General features: G+C 41.6%; 1 protein-coding gene across 7 annotated transcripts in view; it reads right to left on the reverse strand.

Annotated features, from left to right (window-relative positions):
• MYZAP (myocardial zonula adherens protein) overlaps positions 1–20,527 on the reverse strand; it is a 118,443-nt gene extending 97,916 nt beyond the window's left edge. For all 7 annotated transcript variants that reach the window (XM_072615715.1, XM_072615717.1, XM_072615726.1 and 4 more), the window contains exons 1-2: positions 20,146–20,527; positions 4,144–4,230 (exon numbers count right to left, since the gene is read on the reverse strand). In XM_072615715.1, the coding sequence (XP_072471816.1) occupies positions 4,144–4,230; positions 20,146–20,220 (162 nt within the window). In that variant the 5' untranslated portion in view covers positions 20,221–20,527. The remainder of the gene's footprint in view (positions 1–4,143; positions 4,231–20,145) is intronic.
• Between the last annotated feature and the right edge of the window lie 387 nt (positions 20,528–20,914).

Here is a 20,914-nt window from a genome sequence, read left to right on the forward strand (position 1 = left end):
ACACACACACACACACGTATTTTCAAAATTGGATCCACAAACAAGACATGGCATTAAAAAAAACAGCCAATTAATGGGTCATTTGTATGACTGGGGACAATTTAGAAAATACTCTGTAAGCAAGCTAAAATAATGCTCATTAAATACTGACTGAGCACCTTAGATACCAAGTAAGGTACCAAATAACCTGGCAGAGCTTAGGAAATCTGGCCAAGATCACAGAATATGACTTCCAGTCCAGTGCCTTATCCATCAGGAACCTTGCTGAAGAGATACTTGTTCTGGGCTGAGTAAGCTACAATTACTTTTGTTTATGAGCAGCTCACTGTCGTTGCTATGTTGTAAGTTACTCACTATGGATAATAAATTGCTACCTTGCTTACCTTGCCTTCAAAACAGATGCCATATAGGCAGGAAAGGAGGGAACAAGAGAAAGGGAGACGTTAAAACAAGATGGGATTGTGTACACAGATAGTGTGTATGGGGAAAGAGAAGGGGAGGGTGGAGAAGGGAAAATCACCAGGATGCACACAACAGAAAACTGAATCACCAGAGCTCATAGTCTACAAAGTTGAAAAGCAATAAAGGCTTACAACTGGTGATCTGACGAGCTATATGTCTCCTCACTAATAATGGAAGCTATTAGTGGTAGTTTCCTTTAGAAGAAGACTTTCAGGACTGAGCAGATTAGGAACATCCTTTGCTACTGGGTTGATATTTTCCCCTCTACTCTGTTCATGTGAGTAAGTGTGGCTCCTTTGGAACCCGTCCATTCTAGACTAGGGAGACAAGTTCCTCTCTTGACTAGAAAGCTAATGATCCCACAAAAGAGCCCAATTTATCTGGATGTCTATAAGTAATTGGAGGAAATTGTTTGGTCAGCCTCAGTTGCTATTGCCAATGAGATTTTAGTGCCAGACTAGGTTGTTTTGCATTCGGTCTCAAAGAGGAGCTCTAATACACCTGTGTCTGCCACTCCCACCCATTTACATGGTCCTGTATGTTATCAGTGCAAAACCCTGGGAAATGAGAACCTTCTCATTTGCTGTCCTATTGCCCTCATCCTAGATTCATGTTTGGTCCTGGAAATCTTCTCAGTCCTTCCTTGCTCAGTCAGGAGGCTCCAAAGTTATACTAAGGCCAGGGTGGCTCTCTCTTGGGCTCAGCTCTGATGCTAGTCAAGGCAATGGTGACCTTTTATACTGCAGTAGCATTTGTGAGAAGACCACCAAGGGTCTCTTGTCTCTAGGAATACTTCAGGAAAATTATGTACCTACAAATTCAGGGAACTGAGAATTTTCCCTAGGTGGTTACTGCAATGTAGAAATAGCACCTATTAAAACAGACACATGCATGATTGACTTCTAGGAGAGCGTAACTAGGACTCTGCATAACCACTGTGATGATTCCCTGTGTTGGTGCAAGTGTAGACCTTTGCAAAGCAATATGGCAGTCTTCAATAAGTCATAAAACTGATCACATGAAACAAAAGGGAAGTTAGGAAGATCTTTTGTAAAAAGTACATTCAAAGCTGTTCTATTGATAAAAGAAAGAAAGGAAGAAAGGAAGAAAGAAACTATTTGCCCAATAAATAGCTAAACAAATTAAGGTACTTAAAGATGAGGACCTTATCATTGTTAAAGAGCGTAACATTCTATATAGCTACAGGTTGGCACCTTCTGAAACTTACAATCTTATAGCACTACTTAGAGTACTGAGAGGGTGAATAATTTGGCTAGGGTCACATGGCCAGTGTGTATCAGAAGTGAGACTTGAACCCAGGCCTTCTGGCTCCAGTGCCAGTTTTCTACCCTCTATGCCACCCTTAATATTAAAGGTATTTCAGTGTAATAAAATGACAAATACAAGGAATCATGGAAAGATATGTGAAGGGAGATCACAGAATAAGAAAAGTATACACATTTACTACAACTACATTTACTAGAACTACAACTACTCATGTAATCAACATTAATGGAATTTCAGATGAAATCTGCCAGGCCTAGAGGCCTGAGGGCTACCCGAGTCTTACCTTACCTCGCAGGTCTTCGGCTGGCCAAACCAGATAAACGTATGAGAGAAGAGACTTTCCGGAGTCGAACAAGGGTTAGGCTTTATTCAGGGTCTCGGTTACATGTGCAGGGAGAACTCTTCCTTAGGAGGGAGAGAGAAATCTCCCAAGGAGGCAAAGATCTTACAGTGAGGGAATGAAAGCAGAAGTGGAAGTGGGGAGAGAGGGGGAAGGGAGAGTGAAGAGAGGAAAAGGGAAGAGGCGCCTTCTGTCCTGTAAGGGCCCCTCCAGAGCTAAGAGCTCCTTCAGGCTTTCCTGACCCTAATTAAGCTCTCTGGCCGCATAGTTTACACCTGAATACCATGCCTGTTAGATAACAATAGGTGTGCCCAGATCCGGGTCAGTCTCGAGGGCAGGGATGCTCCTCCCATCACGTTTCTGACGGGAAGAGGCGGAAATACACGAGATAACTCGGTCTCACTCCTCGTTTCCCTGCTGTTTTCTGGGGGGCCTCATGAGAACTCTAAGATTTAGAAGTTCCCACCTTTACCCACCCGAGACTGTCCACATGGAATTGAGCTTCCACCCCCAACAGAAATCAGAAGGAGACAAGAAGCAAACTCATTTTTTTTGGTTCTTCTTGGTTACAATATACAGTCCGATATATTAACAATTTTATGAAAGATTCTTTTCTTATTTTGTTTATTGTTTGTTTTTCACGGATATTGAATCTATAATATCACTGTCTTTTTTTGGTATGTCATGTCATCCAGAAAGACAGAAAAACTAGCATAATGGCTAACTATTTTGTAACAATGATGATAATAAATTAATAGAGAGGCAGCAAGATATGATGGAAAGATCACTGTTTTCAGGGTTAAGCCACTTGAGTTCAAATACAGAGGATCTAAGTTCTGATACTTACTAGCCATAGGGACCCCTGGAAAATCACTTAACCTTTTATGCCTTGGTTTTCCCATCTGTCAAATGGGTTTAAATAGTACTTACCTCACCCATAACCCCCAAGGGTAATGAGGAAAATGTACTATAGACCTTCCTGCACTATGTAAATGTCACCTACTATTAGATAATATTTTATAGTCATAGGATTCTTCATTTATAATATTTCCTTTGACCCTCATGATAACCCCTGGCAGCAGACAATGCGAGTACCATCCCTATTTTTTAGGTGAATATGTGAGGACAGTGAGGCTCAAAATGGTTAAGTGACTTATCCAAAGTCATACCCAGGCTTACCCAGCTAGTTAAATGGCAAAGGTAGGACATCAGGTCCTGTGACTCCTGGTCAAGTTCTCTCTCATACACCATGTATCCCTAAGTCATTATGGAATAGTGAGAGAACATTCTTAGCTCCCTATCTTCTAAAGCCTGGCTAATCTAGAGGTCAACATTGTAGTTGTCTGGTAGCCTGGGAATAATATCTACTTTCTGTACTTTTCTAGAGTACAGAGGGAACAACTGTGTCCTTGAATATTGCCTGGGGGCATGGCATCATGGGACTTTGCCCAACCTGCTTTTTAGAAGTCTATTCCCCTGCTCTCTTCTTTTGCTTCTCTAAGCCTACACCTTATCACACACCTTTTCATTTACCTTAAACAGAACCCCAGATATCTGCACTATTGTGACGTCAAAGAAAATTCCTTCCAACAGAGGGAGATTTGAGGTGGGCTAAATTAAAGTCTGTGGCAAAAAAGGCTTGGCAACATTGTAATACCTACAAACAATGCTGCATTTTGATTCCCATGAGCTGGAAAGGGGCCTTTCCTCATAATGCCTCCTGCTAGAAAGTCTGTATCCCTGGAGGTTTCAGAGATAACAGCTCAACAGTGTTTATGAAGAAACAAGAGAAGGGGGTGGAGAGAGGAAAGGAAGGTAGTCATGGACAGGGAGGAAAGGGATGTTTTCTGGGGAGACATGAAATGAGATCAGGGAGGGATGATGGTGCTTTTTACTAACTGAGCTCCTGTCATTCAACTTGAATAGCCTTTCAAGGAAAAAGCAGGCCTCCACCAGCAGCACTAAGAGGCATAAGGGTTTTAGTGTTTGTTGTTTATTTAAAGTAGGTCCAAATACCATTTACTTGATAGAGTTCAGGTGTCAAAACTACTTACTTGCTCCTTTCTTTCCTCTTTCCTTTCACTTTGCTCCGGGACTGGGCAGTCAGGGGGCACCGTTAATCGTAATCTGCAGACGTTGGCCTAAGGAAGAGACACATACATATACAGAGCAGGCATTAATGGTAGAAATGTTTGAGACTACAGATCCTAGTGACCTAAGATAATAGATGAACTTTAAAGTTGAAAGAGATTTAAAGTCTACACATAAGGGAGTTGGAAAGAACTGCAGGTGTTATGTAATCCAACCAATTTCTCAACAGAAATCTCTATAAGACCTCCAGTGATGAGAAACCTACAACCTCTTGGAGCATCTCATTCTACTTTCAGACAGTTTGAATGTATAGGAAGCTTTTTCTTGACCACTCATCAAACATTATGTGCCTACTCTGTATCAGTGACATAGTCAAACCTGAACTGTAAGCATTATTTTGGCAGCTGTGTAGAGGATGGAAAGAGATGGGGAGAGACTTGAGGAAAAGAGACATATTAGGAGGCCACAGCACTAGTCAAGCTGAGAAATAACAAGTGACTGAACTAAGGTAGTTGTCATATTGGCGAGAATGGGATAACAGCAAGAAATGAGAATAGATTCGACAGATTTTGTGGAGGTAGAATTGTCAAAAACTGATTGGATATGGACAATGGATGGAGAGCAAAGAGTTGAGGGGGAATCAAACCAATTTGACTGGGAGGACCACGGTATCTATGACAGAAATAGGAAAGTTCAGAAGACAGGAGAGGTTTGAGGGAGGAGATGATAAGATCCATTTTGGATATGCTGAATTAAGCTTCCTGCAATACATCCAGTTCAAAATGTTCAACAGATAATTGTTGACACAGGACTAGCCAAGAGAGAAAACAGGCCCCTGGATCTGGGAGTCATCTGTATGGAGATAACTGAACCCATGGGAACTGATGGTATCACCTAGACAGTGGGTGCAAACAAAAGAGGGCCCAGGACACTAGGACTTCAGCACAGGAGACTGAAGACTGGCCAGATAAATAGAACAAGGAGTAATAGATTAGGGGTTATGACTGCATTTTAATTCAAGTGCAGCAGAGACTACATATATATATACGTATATATACACATATACGTATATATATGTATATGTGTATGTATATGTATATGTATACGTATATATATGTATATGTGTATGTATATGTATATGTATGCATACTATAAAAAAGTGTGTGTGTGTGTGTGTGTGTGTGTGTGTGTGTGTGTATGAAAAAATCACCCAATCTTAGAGATGCAAATTGGAGCTTTGGGTTTCGATGGGAAATATATGAAGCAGTACCACAAAATTCAAAGACAACATAGTAACCAGGAGGAAAGTAGAAGCTGAAACCTCCCTTGCCGCAACTTTGGCCCCAGTGCTTCTAGTTCTGCCTTCTGGGGAGTAGCAGAACAAATCTCATCTCTCTCCCAAATGAGAGCCTTTCAATTACACGATTACAGGCTGTCATCCTCCCCCAAAATCTTCTCCAGAATCATAACTCATAAACAAGGACTCACAGTTGTTTAGCAATTGCATGCTTTCAATATACTTTCTCCACAATTAGTCTATGAAGAAAGCAGGGCAAATATTGTCCCCATTTTACAGATAAGGATGCTAAACAACTTCCATTTCTTCAACTAATCTTTGCATGTGATAATTTCTCATTGTCTCATCATCCTAATCAGCCTCCTCTTGAAGTGCATCTTCCATTTATTATTATAAACTACCTCTGTCATCCAGAAAGGCAACATAAAGTCATTCAGATTTATATCCCCTCCAAATCCCTTAGGAAAAAGAACTATCAAAAAAAGTTTTCTTAACATTTTTAACCATGAGGTGAGCGACTCCAGGCCAGGCACAAATGTCACAAAGGCCCTAGAGTTGGAGCCAGAAGACTCTTGGGCTAAGCAGCATGACTACGGGCAAGTTCTTTCAGCTATCTGAGCCTCAGTTTCCTCCTCCACAAAATGGAGACAATACTTGTGGTAGAAAATAGCATCTTCCTCACAGCACAGGGATATATAAAGCGTTTTCTGAACTTGAAAGCATTAGAGAAATGTTGGCTGTTAGTATCATCTCCCCCGTGGCTGCATTGTGACCAAGTCCACCTTCCCTACACAGGTGACTACTATAGAAAATAGGGACATACAGACTCTATCACCTGAAGAACACCCATATGGGCTGAATTTACAGCTTCAACAGGTGCACCTGAGCCATAGTACAACAGTGCACTGGTCCCTCAGGAGAGCCTGAGAGCATTCACCGTGTTCCACAGCTCAAATATACAGTGCAACACAGTGTCTTTAATCTATCTATCTGCCTACCTATCTACAGACAGAATTTTATATATATGTATATATATACACATATACATAGTCTATATATAATTATACTATCTGGGGGAAAACTTCTGCAGGATTCTTGAATTTCCAGATCCCCATTCCCTGGAACAATACTAAAGCTATAAAAGCTTATTTCAAGAGGTATCATCCAAAAAGGGAAACCAATTCAATGCACTATTTAGTGCATTCCTAATTAGAAATGGCAGGTGGTGATGCAGTGGATAGAGTTGTCAGGACTGGAATCAGGAAGACTCATCTTCCCTGAGTTCAAATCTAGCCTAAGACATTTACTAGTTATGTGACCCTGGGCAAGTCACTTAACCCTATTTGCCTCAGTTTCCTCATCTATAAAATGAACTAGACAAAGATATGGCAAACCACTCCAGTATCTTTGCTAAGAAAATACCCCAGTGGGGTCAGGAAGAAATGGAAATGATTGGGGAAAAAATGACAATTAGAAATTGCATCTAATCCAGGTCACTTTGGAGAGAATTTACTCCCCTGACTCCCAACAACTCTGGTTCACCTAGCACATTCCTAGGATCTTTCCAAATGCCAAAGCCTAACTCCTCTCTGATAGACAAATACAACTTATTGGGTCCCCATCTCCCACTTAGATACTCTAATTCTTTGGCAAGGTCTGGACTTCAAAAAGACTGACCTACAATCTTTTTATGGGCAGTACCTTCACCCTCTCAAGGGTCCTTCCCCCACCCTCTTTTCCTCTCTACCTCTTATCCTCTACCCTAAAAGACTCCATTAGCTGGTCCTCTCAAGAGCATGACATAGATTCCTACTCCTCTCAGCCTCCAGGTATGCAGGACACTTCTCAGATCAGTTTTACCTTGACACACTCTCCTATACCCACCTATTGTCTATCCCATGCTATCTTTCAGCTGCCACACCTACTCCTTACCAACTCCCCCAGACCCTAAGGAAATCAGTCTGTCCTCATCTCATCTTTTCTAGACGGTCTTCACAATGGGAAACTAGATAATTTAGCATCTAATTCATCCTCACCAGAAAGAGTCAGAGCACTGTCTACCACTTCCAGGTAATGTATATTTTACCACAGACAAAATTCCTATTTTGATGTCAAACCAAGGTAAGATTCTCATAGAAGGAACTTAGAATAAATGAGGAGAACGTGGCCACAGATGGCCAGCAGGGGAAATGTTTTGCAACCATAATGAACAAGTAACAAGCCTTTGAAAGGTCACCAAGACCAAGTGACTTGCCAATAGTCACATCACTAGTAACTGTCGGTTATTGCTGTTAATCATTCTATTGTGTCCAACTCTAAGTGCTCCCAATGTCCATGGGATTTTCCTGGCAAAGATATTAGAATGGTTTTCCATTTCCTTCTCTAGAGTGTCCCCTTTTTACAGATGAGAAAATGAGGCAAATAGGGGCTAGGTGACTTGCCCAAGATCATACAGCTAGTAAGTGTCTGAGGCTGGATTTGAACTCAGATCTTCCTGACTCCAAGCCTGGTACTATATCCATTGTGTTACCTACCTGCCCCCAACTCACTCAGGCTAGAAGTACAGTGGTCATTCATGAGCTTGACCCCATTATGATCTGCACAGAAGTTTTAGACCTCTTCCATTTTCTTGACCTGAAATGAACTCCTTTAGTAGCCTTCTGGCCCTCTGCTCCAGGACACTTACCACATTGGTATCAGACAGTACAGACACCCAATCAGCTTCAACCCTCCTGTAGTTCAGAAGTCCCAAAGTCATGGAATCCATCAGCCTCAAACTCCCCAAGCAGCAGGGATTACAAGCATATACCAAGAAGCCTGTAAAAGTGTATCTTTAACAAAGCATTTCAAAAGGAATGTCTTTCCTAAACCACACGTTCTAATTTTCTTCTTTGAAAAAATGGATATCAATTTTCCTGTGGGAAAATTTCCTATAGAATAAGAACAAGTTCAGGTGAAAGTCTTATCTCTCTGAGCATTTTATAACCCTAATTACCACGGTATCCAAGAACACAGGACAACGTACTCCTGGCCTTCCCCAAGGGCTACCAAGGCCAAAGAATCACAGACTGACTTCTCTCTAATCTCACTGGAGCTGCTGTTACATGGTACCAGAAACACGGGAGAGAGTAAGGACTGGCATTTGAAGATTGTTTTAAAATGTACAAAGCATTTTATATTTATTATTGACTAACAACTACAAGTGACCATTTTCACCATTTTATCGATGAGAAAACTGAAACTCAGAAAGGTTAAGAGCTTACTAACTTACTAACTGTGATCACAAGCCTCAGATATAAGATTCAATCCAAGGTCTATCTGACCCCAAGTCCTGAAACTTTTACACTACACCATGCTAAGATGATGCCATATCCCACCTGTGTCATCATTCAACAACACTCAACAAACACACTAACCATATTCAATGTACAAGACAATGTGTTCAGGCTGCGAATTTTTTTTAAGCAGAGTCATTCTTAGCTATTCTCAACTACATATAAGACAATTCCAAAGGATTCATGATGAAAAATTCTATCTACCTCCAAAGAAAGAACTGATGGAGTCTAAAAGCAGATCAAAGTAAACTTTTTTAAACTTTATTTTTCTGTGGTTTTTTATTTTTATTTTTGGTATGTGTTTTCTTTTACCTGACCAATATGGAAATACGTTTTGCATCAAAACATATTCATTGCCTATAGCAAATTGCTTCCCTTCTCAATGGGGGAGGGGAAGGAGGGAGGATCAGAACTTGGAACTTAAAATATTTAAAAATAAATGTTTAAAAAATTTTCCATGTAATTGGGAAAAAATGATTTTTCAAAAGGGTCCTTACTCTCAAGTTGTTTCATCTACTAGGGACATGCAACATGCACATAGATAAATATGATATAAGAAAGAGTGTCATTGGAGCAAAGGTTGAGACCCAGAATATTCTAAGAAAATCTGAAGGTAGAAATAACACTGGCAGCTGAGGTATCTTGAGGAAGCAGCATCAGATCCAACAAGGAATTGACCATCAGAAATGGGGATGAAGTGCATTGCAGGCATAAGGAATACCAAATGAACACATAGAAGCCAAAGGCACGATATGGAGAGTTCAAGGAACTGCAGGAGTCTAGTGGTGCGGGCAAAGAAGGTAATGTAAAAGTGGTCTGAAGCTGATTGTCAAAGGCAAGGGTTCTTAACCCTTTTGTTCTATGGACTCCTCTGGCAATCTGCTGAAGCCTATGGACCTCTTTCCAGATGTTTTTCAGTATATAAAATAAAATATGTAAGATTACAAAAGAAACCAATGATCATGAAAGACGGTTAGCCATTTTTTTCTAAGCTCACAGATTCCAGGTTAGGAAACCCTGATTCATTTAAATGTTAAGTGACTTGCCCAAAATCACAGAACTTTTAAGTATCAGAGCCAGAATTCAGAATCAAGGTTTTTTTGACTCCAACTGGAATGTTCTTTCACACATAACACTCCATCACCCATTTCAGTGCTTTGAATTGGCAGCCCCTCCCCAAATCTGGAATACTTTTCTCATTACCTCATTTGGTAGAGGGCCTTAATCATCAGCCTAAAGAATTTATATTTAGTCAATAAGGATCCCCTGAAGACTTTTGAATTGAAGAAATCATGGTCAGACCTATGCCTTAGAAAGGTTATTTTGGCTGTCATGTGAAAGATTACTTGGTGAAGGAAGCACTATATCAGAGATGGAGAACCTGTGGCCTCAAGGCCACAAGTGACCTTCTAGGTCCTTGAGTATGGCAATTTGAGTCCAAATCTTATGGAAGAATCCTTTTATTAAGGGGATTTTTTCTGGGAAGCTATGTAACCCTGGAAAGTCACTTAACCTCTTTTTGCCTTAATTCACCAAAGAAGAAAATGGCAAACCACTCCAATATCTTTGCCAAGAAATCCTCATGGACAACATTGGCATGCTATGGTCCATGGGGTCACCAAGAATTGGACATGACTGGACAACTAAACAACAACATACCATGTTCCCTCCAGATAAAACACCTATAAAGAACTAGCCTAAAATTAAACTCTGCTGAACCTGTCAGAAAGCATACATCCCTCATTCACAATGAAGCCCATAGCCATCTCAAGGCCTCTAATTCAGGCAACAAGAGGGGCTTAAGTGAGTCCCCTTGGGACTTCCTCATTGTGCAATCTGGATGAAAATAAAAATCAAAGTTGGATTTCTCAGGCTGGAGTTCTACGGGGTATTATGTAATGGTAATCATTTTGAACATTTTGGTGACTGATACATGTCAAAAGCACTTGCCTTTGAAAGAAAAACAAGCACTGAGGGAAAAAGGAGTAGGAGTCAGGAAGATAATTAGAGAAAACAGAGAAAAGTAAAGTCAGCAGAATTTCTCCAGATGGGTCTGAAAAGTCACCAGCAGTATTTACATTTTCTTCAGAGTAGTCCATATTGTAACTGAATACCAAGGTCGGCTAGTTCACACATGGGTCGCTGCCTCCTCCTCTGCCTCTTTTCCTCTCAGAGAAACATTTGTGAGGGGACTCTCAGTGTCATCTCTTGTTTTGAAAATCTGCTCTACACGATCAGTGTGGATGTGGCTGAAGAGTTCAATCCCAACACCCTCTTCTACACTGAGGCAAACTCATAAAAACTGGCTGCACGGCCATCCCAAAGGTCTTGTAGACGTCTATACCTCTGCTCTGAGACTTACTGTCTCTGAGAACTACTTCAGAATGGCCTGCTCCATTCCTAATGGCAGCTCAAAAGGCCAGCTTCCTGGGTTGTTTAAGCTGAGTTCCATGCGTGACTTTTTCCAAGTTGAATTTCACTGATTCATGGCGTAAGATAGATATTTATGACTGTATCGAGGGCACACGTGCCTGGGAAAGGGCTATAGCAAATTATGAGCCAATCCAAGTGTTGCATAGGTATTATGAAATACTAAAATAACAACTCATTCACATGGCACATGCAGGTAGACAAGTGGCTTTCCCTAACACAACTCTATGAGCAATGTATCATTCGCTTTATGGTCTCAGTGAAATTGAGACTCACTCAGAAGTTGTGACTTGCCCAAGGTCACACAACTTTCAAGTGTCAGAGCCAGAATTCAAACCCAAGACTTCCCTCACTCCAAAGGTAATAGTCTTTCCCACATGACATTCCATCACCTATCTTAGAGGATTTGTTCTGGTTGCCCCTCACATGTCTGGAATACTTTTCTCCTCACCTCGGCTTCTTAGAATCCCTGAATTCCTTTAAGACTCAGCTCAGACTCCATCTTCTGCAGGTTTTTCCGATGCACTCCCTCAACCCATACTACTGTTTTTCAATAAGACAAGTCAACAATCATTTTTTTAAAGGACTTCCTAGGTGCCAAGCCTAGGGATACAAAAAAAGGTAATGGACCTTGCCTGTATTGTATCTGTTTACATGCAAGTTGTCACCCAAATTCAAAGCAATCGATCAATAAACATGTGTTAAGTACCTACAATGTGCCAGGCACTGTGCGAAGTGCCAGGGGATACAAAGAGAGGCAAAAGACAATTCCTGTGCTCAAGGAGTTTATTATCTAACATGCAAGCAATATATACAAGGCAAGCTATATACAGGATATACGGGAAATAATTAACAGAGGGAAGGCACTGGAAATATGAGGGGATGGGGAGAGTTTCCTTTAGAAAGTAGGATTTTAGTTGGAACTTAAAGGAAGTTGAGGGGAGAGAAAGCACTCCAGGCCTGCGGGACAGTCAGAGATTAACGCCTGGAGACGAATTTTAGGACTGTTTTTGCCTCTCCTTATTGTCAGTCCTTACTAGAGTGGCTAGCACATAGTAAACATGTAATAAATGCTTTCCTAAGACACTCACAGGCACATTGGGATATTTATGGAACAACATGGACAAGAAATGTATGGGATGAGAAGGTGGTTTGTGATCTGCCCCTTTGGCACAGTGATGCTGATGAGAGGTCACAGATTCATAAATGAGTTCCCATAAATCCATGATAAAACAAAAGTCTTCCTTCTTCTCAGGTCTAACCCTACACAGAATTCGAAGTGGATGACATTTTTATTGAATGAGTGTCTCACTTCCCCTTTCCAAGTTTCAGTTTCCTTGTCTGTAAAATGGGGATGTTAATACTTATACCACAAACCTCACAGGATTTTTGTGAGGACCAAATGACCTGTTAATAAATTTTTTAAATTAACTTTTAACTACCAATTTCCCTTTTCCATATCCCCTTCAGCCCTGGGAATGTGCTATTTTTCCGTCAGGTTCTGTAAGCATCCTATAATTGATTAAGTCCCTAGAACTTTTTAGTGTTACTAAGTTCATGTCCTACCTCCCTCATTACTACATAAAACCTCAAGATATCTACATTCTAAAAGAGGACAGAAAAGAGAGAACAATGACCAACCCTAAGGAATTAATTTCTAATGGTGAAATATCAGATATTATGGCACTTGGGTAAGGTAGATATTTTGGCTTAGAAGAAAGCCTCCCTAATACTTCACAAATTGCTTCAGGTAGATAACTACTAATTAACTCTGCCTAGGGTCTGTTGCTAGTGGTTATACCACATAAACTCCATAATACTTGGGTCTTTGGCCTTCTTCCAATTTCCACATCCAAGGTATACATCCCTAGTACTAGTCACCTGGTATTGCCAGTACTTTACTACAGGGGAATCCTGTATTACTGAGTACAACTCCTAAATGACAATAAAGAAATTCTTTGTACATCTGGGGATGTTGTCTGTCGAATATCCAAGTTTTAAAGCAGACTCTAGGAACTTGAATGAGGTCAGTCCTCATTCATTCTGTACCTTTGGTTAGCAGGTCCTAAAATACTTGTTGGAATTAATTCATATAGAACAGATACTACCTCCTTTCTATAGGCCTTTGAAATTTGATGACATTTAGGGATACTGCTCTCTGAAGATTCTTTCAAGAAGGAAAGTAGCTTCATTTGTCATTTTTTTCTATTTCTTTATCAATCCCGACATCACTGAATTATATAGCAACAGAATTGTGGGATGCCTTGTAGTGAGGCTTTGGTTGAGCCCTGCTGCAGTGCCCCCTAAGATACCCAGTCTGAGGGCAATGGGCCTAATAGAAAGAACAGGTAAACAAAGTTACAGAATAGAGGCAGGGAAGGATCAGAAAAGCAAAGCTGTAAAAGTTAAACAGACATTTCTCAAGACCCATAAACATTATCTTGACTATTGCCCAAGCAACCCTCAGGCTGACATAATTTGTCTGCCTATACCAACTGGTATTGTGTCCAGTCTTTCATCATGGGTCCTGCCCCATATCTGAAAACTATACGCTTACCAACTAACTAAATATATGTGTATACATATATACACACATATATATGTGAAAATATATACACATCTGCCCACATATGTGCACATAGGCATGTATATATACAAACACATGTAAAATATATGTAATATATATATTCCCTTTGTTTGTACTGGGCAATTTTCATCATTTGTGTCTGGGATAAGGATGATTTCCTAACCATCCTAGAATACATTTTACTGGTTGAATTGCTGATGCTCTGTCTTCCGCCTACAATAGGCTGCTCCTATACTGATCAAATGCAAAATCTTCTGGCATTCAAAGCCCTTAAAAACCTGCCTCCCCTTTCTATTCTTCTTATACATCTACATACACTGTGTCCTCTGAAAACCAGTGATACTCACCTACTTGCTGTTTCTCATACAAGACCTTTCATCTTGATTCAAGGAATTTCCACTGGCTGCCCCCCATTTCTGGAATTCTCTCCCTTCTAATATTCACCACCTGGCTTCCTTTGAGTCCCAGCTAAAATCCCACCTTCTACAGGATCTCCCTTAATTCTAGCACCTTCCCTGTGTTGACAATTTCCAATTATCCTATACATAGCTCATTTGGACATGGTTGTTTGCATGTTATCTTCTCTATTAAACTGTGAGCTAGTTCCATGAGAGCTGGGACTGTCTTTTACCTTTCTTTGTCCCCCCATGGCTTACTTAGCACAGTGCCTGACATGGTAGGTGCTTAATAAACATCTGACTAATTATTGATTGCTTATCCAGACTCCTCCTTAAAGAAGTTCCTATCCCTGACTACTTCTCTGGGGGACCCTGTGGCTGCTGAGACTAGGCAGTGACTCAAGAAGACAGCAGCCCTTTGGGAGAAGGAGAGATTGGCTCCTACCAATTGGTTCTCAGTAAGACCTGGGATTCCCAGCTGTATAAGCAGACTATAAGCACACCATCACCAAGCCAAAGAGGTGAAATATGAGCCCTGTTCTCAGGTGGCCCTTTTGTGATCTCTTCTCTCTCTTCTTAGCTGCCCTAATTTTTTATTTTAACCTCATTTCACCTATATCTTGTCTTTTGAGGAGTGGCAGGGAAAGAACACAATGTGATTTTACCCTCCTCCCCTGCTCTAAGGGATGGACTTGGACTCCTCTGTGACTGTATCAGAACTGGTGATGATTTCTGCTGCCTAAACAATTCAGTTCCTGGTAAACTCTTCAAAATCATGGACCGTGTCGATCCATCTTTGCACCATGCACCATTTATAAGAGTTTATTGAATATCTGTTGAACTGCTGCATACTGTTACCAACTTCCAGGTCTCAATTAATTTTGGGGTATCTCATAGTTAAGGGGAAGGAGGCTTGAACTAGGAGTCAGAGGATCTGGGTTCAAGTCTTATTTATTACCTTTGGGACTTTGGTACCTAACCTCTCTGAGCATTAATATCCCCCTCTGTAAAATAAGGGGATTATTTTAGATGAGCCCAAATTCCCTTCCATCTCTAACGCCTATGATCTTATTAAGTCTAGAACAGACTGACAAACTGGATAGTTACATAGTTTGCACTCACCCTATGTAGGCAATCCCTTGCCAAGTCTTGCCCTTTTGACAAGACGTATGTCTCCTCTCCACTCATATAGCTAAAATCTAGTTCAAGCCCTCATCGGCTTTTGCCCTGAGTACTGCAAGTCTTCTTAACCCATTCCTCAGTTCTCTCTCTCACTCCAATCCACCTTTGTTTTAGTAGTCAAGACGATTTTTCTAAAGCATAGGTCTGACCATGTCTACTCCCTACTCCTGCTCAATGACCTCCAGTGGCTCTCCAGTCCCTCCATAATCAAATACAAAATTCTCTAGCTTATAGAGCTCTTCATAACCTAGCCCAGGGATGGGAAAGCTCTGGCCTCAAGACCACGTACAGGTTCCCCACCCCTAACCTAGCCCCTTCCTGCCTTTTCTGTCTTCTTATACTCTTCTCTCCTCCATCTACAATGTAATCCAGCCATGCTGGCTTATTTGCTTTTTCTCAAACACAACCCTCCGTTCCATCTCTGTGCCTTTGCACTCTCTGTACGCTATGCCTAGAATTCTCAGCTCCTTCACCTCCCCCTTAGTTTGCTTGACTTCCTTCGTTTCAACTCAAACCTGACCTTCCTGCAAGAGGCCTTTCCTGGTCCCCCAGCTCCTAACGCCTTCCTTTCTTGGATTCCTTTCTTTTTATTGTGGATAGCTTGCAAGTACCTAATTATTTACATGCTGTCTCCTTTAACAGAATGGAAGGTCTTTGAAGGTCTTTATTTGTATTCCTAGGACTTAGCACAGTACCTGGCACATAGTAAGATATTCATAAAATTTTATTGACCGGCTGATTTCTTAAACTCATTGGGAACAAAGAGGAACAGCCATCAATTTAGATACAATGAACCATGGAGAAGCCCTAGGGCCATGGCGAATTCAAAGAAGTCAAACTTCCTTAGTAGCTTCTAGAACTAAAGATGACTCACATTATTAAAGACATTTTCCTAAGATCAGTGAAGTTAGCTTCAAGGTCGTGACACTATTTTTTGCACTTTTCCTCTACTGCCTGGCATTAAGGACTATATTTGCTGTACCAGGCTGTGTCCTAAAGCCACACTGATACTCCAGGAACAAATGGTTGTTGTTCAGTAGCTGGTCTCAGAGGGACCCTAGGGCATGATGGAGGACTGCCTCCTCAACTACTGTTTCAGGAAAGCACTCATTCTCCAGCTTTCTCTTCTACAACCTAGCCACTAGGCTAACTCAAGTACTTTCTCCTCCATTCCAGTTCTGGAATCATGAATTATGATCAATAATTCAACACGACCGTAGTTCCTGGATGAGTGATATCAATCTATTCACTTCTAACCCTACTCACCATGCATGTCATTTTCTAGTCCAAAGTGCTCCTCCCTAGCTATTACTTCCCCATGTTTAGGAGATAATATTTGTTTAAGAATGCTTAGCACAGTGCCTGGCACATAGTATATAAATACTTCTCCTCTTCTCCTTCTTCACCCATACCCTTTAGATTACATGCTTCTGGAGGCCTGGGGTTATCCTTGTTTTTATATCTGTGGCCTCAGCATTTAACCCAGAGCCTGGCAAACAGTAAGTGATGGATGCATTTATTCTTCCCCTTCATTCATTCCTTCTAATGTCTCTTCAATTCTAAAATTCTGCCATTTCTATGGTTTGATATATTTATTGGGAAAGTAAATGAAGATGAACACCTGTTTGCCCAGTAGTGTCACTGACAGCTCAGAAAGTTATTTATAAAGCTCAGCCAATCCTAAGGCTATGAGTCTATGATCAAACTCAGGTTTGACTTAGGATATTGATACAAAAACAAGGAAGTGATGACTAACAAGTTAATTTTAATACTTTGCAGAGGAAACAGTAGTCCAATATAAAGAAAATAGTGGAGGAGGAAGAGAGGAGATGCCTAATTCTTTTCCCCCTAGCTTGAGTACTTCCCCTTCTTCTAAGTATCTCTTAGTAGTCAGTTGTCAGCTAGCAATCAAGTCACCTGTGGCTATAAATAAGGTCTGCTGTTAGAGAAAAGATTCAGTATACTGTGTTAGTCACCACCCTGTACAAAAGAATAACAGATCACATTTGGTTGCAGTCTGGGACACATGAAGCTCACAAATACACAAAGCCTTTTTCTTGAGGGAGAAAGTGCCTGCCTTACTTTCAAGGGATCACCCTAGTATTCTAAACACTCCTTTGAAAGACAAAGAAATGTCAAAATGTTTGATTTCATCCAAGGTTATCATTCAGGTTTTTTTTTCTGGTCATGTTTTCCTTCCAAGTCTTTCCAATTTATCTTCCTGCTGTTGTTGTAGATAAAACTATTTTTAGTGCACAACTGGTTTGGAGGCAGACGTTTTTGTTTCACAATCTTGGCTGGTTGGCACATTTCTACACTTCTCACACCTCTGATTCTGAGCTGACAGAAATGACTCCTCATTTCTTTAGGCACAACTTCTGTTGAGAGGCAATCACGGTTTCTAAGTGACAATCATCAAACGAATGAAATCCCAATAATAAGCCAGACTGGATACATCATTTTTTGACACCTGATACAGAGAATTCCTGACTCCCCCTCAGCTGTTAGCAACCATTTCTATTCTGCTTGAGATTTCATCCTGTCAAAACATGGTGTCTTCCCTATCTCCCCTACTCATGTCTGATGTACTCCTTTTGATAAAACTATAATTCCACCTGCTAGTAACATTTTATTGTCCCAGTTTCACTTCTTATGCAGTATCACAAAGGAAGGCAGTCATCACTGACAAACCTCCAAGTAAAGTTATTGGGTTTTTTTTGGCTATCTGAACTATAAAACTGAAACAAAAAAAAAATTTATGTTTGTTCCCCTTAAAAGTAAGCAAAATGTCCTCTTTCTTCCACTTAACCATTCCAATACTCAATGAAGTGATTAATGATATATCCAGTGTCCTTTTCCCATTCAGAAATGGCACCTTTTTAGATTGAGGCACTGGAAATTCATAATTAGAGCTGGCAGCCTTGGAAGAGGAAAAATCACTGGAGAGCTGAGCTGTCTTCTTTCCAGATTAAGGAACTGGTGAACACAAAACTGGGAGCCGTGTTCGTCGGGAGAGTTGGAAACCACGTAAACTATGTGATTCTAGGAGTATCCAAAATGACCAAAGAGTTCAACGCCATTTGACTGCAAAGACAAGGCCTTTTCTAAAGATGTTTCTGTCATACCACACTAAGAGTACAAGCTCATTTATTTATTAGAGTATTGTTTTGGTAACTGATGGGGGGGGAGCATTTGAGGAAGTCGATCAGTTGCTGGTCACATTACTATCTACCCATAGTTTTCTCCTCTAGACTAGCCTTTGTAAAGCTTAATTATTCCACTCTCTTAATTGTGTCATAATTAACAAAGATCTCCCTAAAGTTGAATGAACACATATCTTTGTATAAAGACCATTATTACCAGAAGACTAAATTGAGATCCTGGATTTTGAAGTTAAAAATCAGATAAAGTCCTTTTGATCTGTGTCTAGCTAGATTTCAAAAACAAGAGTCAAAGTTAGGTAAAATCTCAACAAGTTCCCTACTAAACCCATCCTCCCCAAAGAACCTTAAAGGCCTCAAGGCATTGATTGCCATTAATGTCTTTATGGTAGTAGGAAATTAATTAAAACAGACGTACCTAAAAGAGTAAAAACTTCAGAGCAGGCAAGAAATACCAAACTACCCAGAAGTAGCTCCGGTTTGGGAGGCAATTTGTCAGTAATCCATTAGATTATAAACTCCTTGAGGGCAAGGATTGTCTTTTGCCTCTTTGTATCCCTAGCAACAGGGCACAATGCCTGGCACATAGTAGACCCTTAATATATATTTATTGAGTGATAGTAACAATCTAAAAATGTGACCAAGGATGGCCTCTGCTATATAGGTGCATATACATTTGTGTACACACAAACATGAACATGAGATTAAAAAACATTAGGCAACTGACTTTGGGGAAGTAAAGGGTGAAGTTTTGACCACTAATGATTATTACTAAATATTAAAAAGCACTCTAATTTCTAAATGAATTTCTCTAAAATGGAGGAAAGTTCTCAGGAAAATAGGAAACACTCTGTTTTGAAAATAATACTAGCAGCTGCCACTTAACTTTAGGGATCTGATTTACATACATAATTTCAAGGTACATAAAACGGTTTCTTAACACGAATTGTGGAGGTGGTATCCAAGGTTCAGAGCTATAAGAATCCACATAGAATCACTGGGTTTTCTAAGTAACTCGAAAGGAAAAACTGTGATTTCCACTAAGGGAAGTCAGAGTAAAGAGAGTCACCTGGCTCCCAGAGGGCTTTTCTCTGTTGTTAAGCACTATATGAAGGAGTTAGAAGGGACCTTTTCCCCTTCCTTACATCTCCTTTCTAAAGCCAGTCCTAGAAAAATTACTAACGGTCAGCTAACACCGCAAACATACTGTCCTTTCAGTTCAACCAACGGACAGACAAAGTTCGGAATTTTCTTTCCAGCTTTGCCTTTGGGTCCTAAGCCAGCTGAAGTGTTTCTTAAGCAGATGCCATCCCCTCCTCCTAGGCTTAAGGGGGGCACGGCAGTGAGCAATCGCACCAAGTTAAACCTCAGCTCCTGTTTCCCTCCCGTGGGGCCGCGCCTCTGTAGGTGGTCTGCGGGCTGGGGAGCAGGTGGGCTCGCGAAGGGGCTGAGCTTGGCTGGGCGGGGGTCTGGGACAGGAAGTGGGCAGAAAGTTGGGGAGCGGGGAGGCGATCGCTTCAGACTGGGCTACCGCGGACAAAGGCGGAGAGCCCCTGTCCTCCGGCCACTACTCACCCTCTTGCCTGGACCCCCGGAGGAAGCGGCCCCGTTGCCCGAAAGCAGGGTGACCGCGGAGCTGTAGCGCAGCATCCTCCAGCTGTGCGGAGGGCGGGAGGGCGGCAGCGAAGCCGGAGTGTCCTTCGGGTTCCAGTAAGGCGCCCGAGGCCCCAGGCTGGCAGTCTGTCTGCCCGGCTGTCAATCTGCCCTCCCTCTGTTGTCCTCCCTGCCTCCTCCCTTGGCCTCGTCACTGTGCCCGCTCCTCCTCTCCTCACGCTACCCCGGGGGAGTGTCCGCAGCCCGCCCGGTGTGGAGGGAACGCCCAGACTAGCCCCGGACCCGCCGCGCCAAGCCAGCTGTGTGGCCAGCTGTGGTCCGGGCGCCCCGGTGGAAGAGTGGGCGGGTAGACGGGGCGGGAGCGCACCTCAGGGCGGAAGAACGACCTCCCAGCTCGTCCGACCTGTCGGGCAGCATTTTCTCTTTTTGGCTCTGACTCAGTCTTTCTGTGCAGGGGCGGGCGGTCAGTCCGAGTTTGGGGAAGGCCAGCGCAGAGGACTCATCTTTTAATAACAGTTTTAACACAGCTTGGAGAGGGAACTCTCAGGGAGGCCCTGTCTAGCACTGGGGATAGGAACTGCTTCTGGCACCACATTAAGTCATTCAACAAACATTTGTTACGTTCCTGTTGGCGGAGCACAGTTTCAGGTATTGAGGAAAAGAGGGAGCCCCCATTGTACACTCTCATGCACTTTTAAATGATCATTGCATGAGAGTTAAGAAACTAAAG

The sequence above is a fragment of the Notamacropus eugenii genome, chromosome 1 (assembly GCF_028372415.1).
Source record: "Notamacropus eugenii isolate mMacEug1 chromosome 1, mMacEug1.pri_v2, whole genome shotgun sequence".
Taxonomy (NCBI): domain Eukaryota; kingdom Metazoa; phylum Chordata; class Mammalia; order Diprotodontia; family Macropodidae; genus Notamacropus; species Notamacropus eugenii.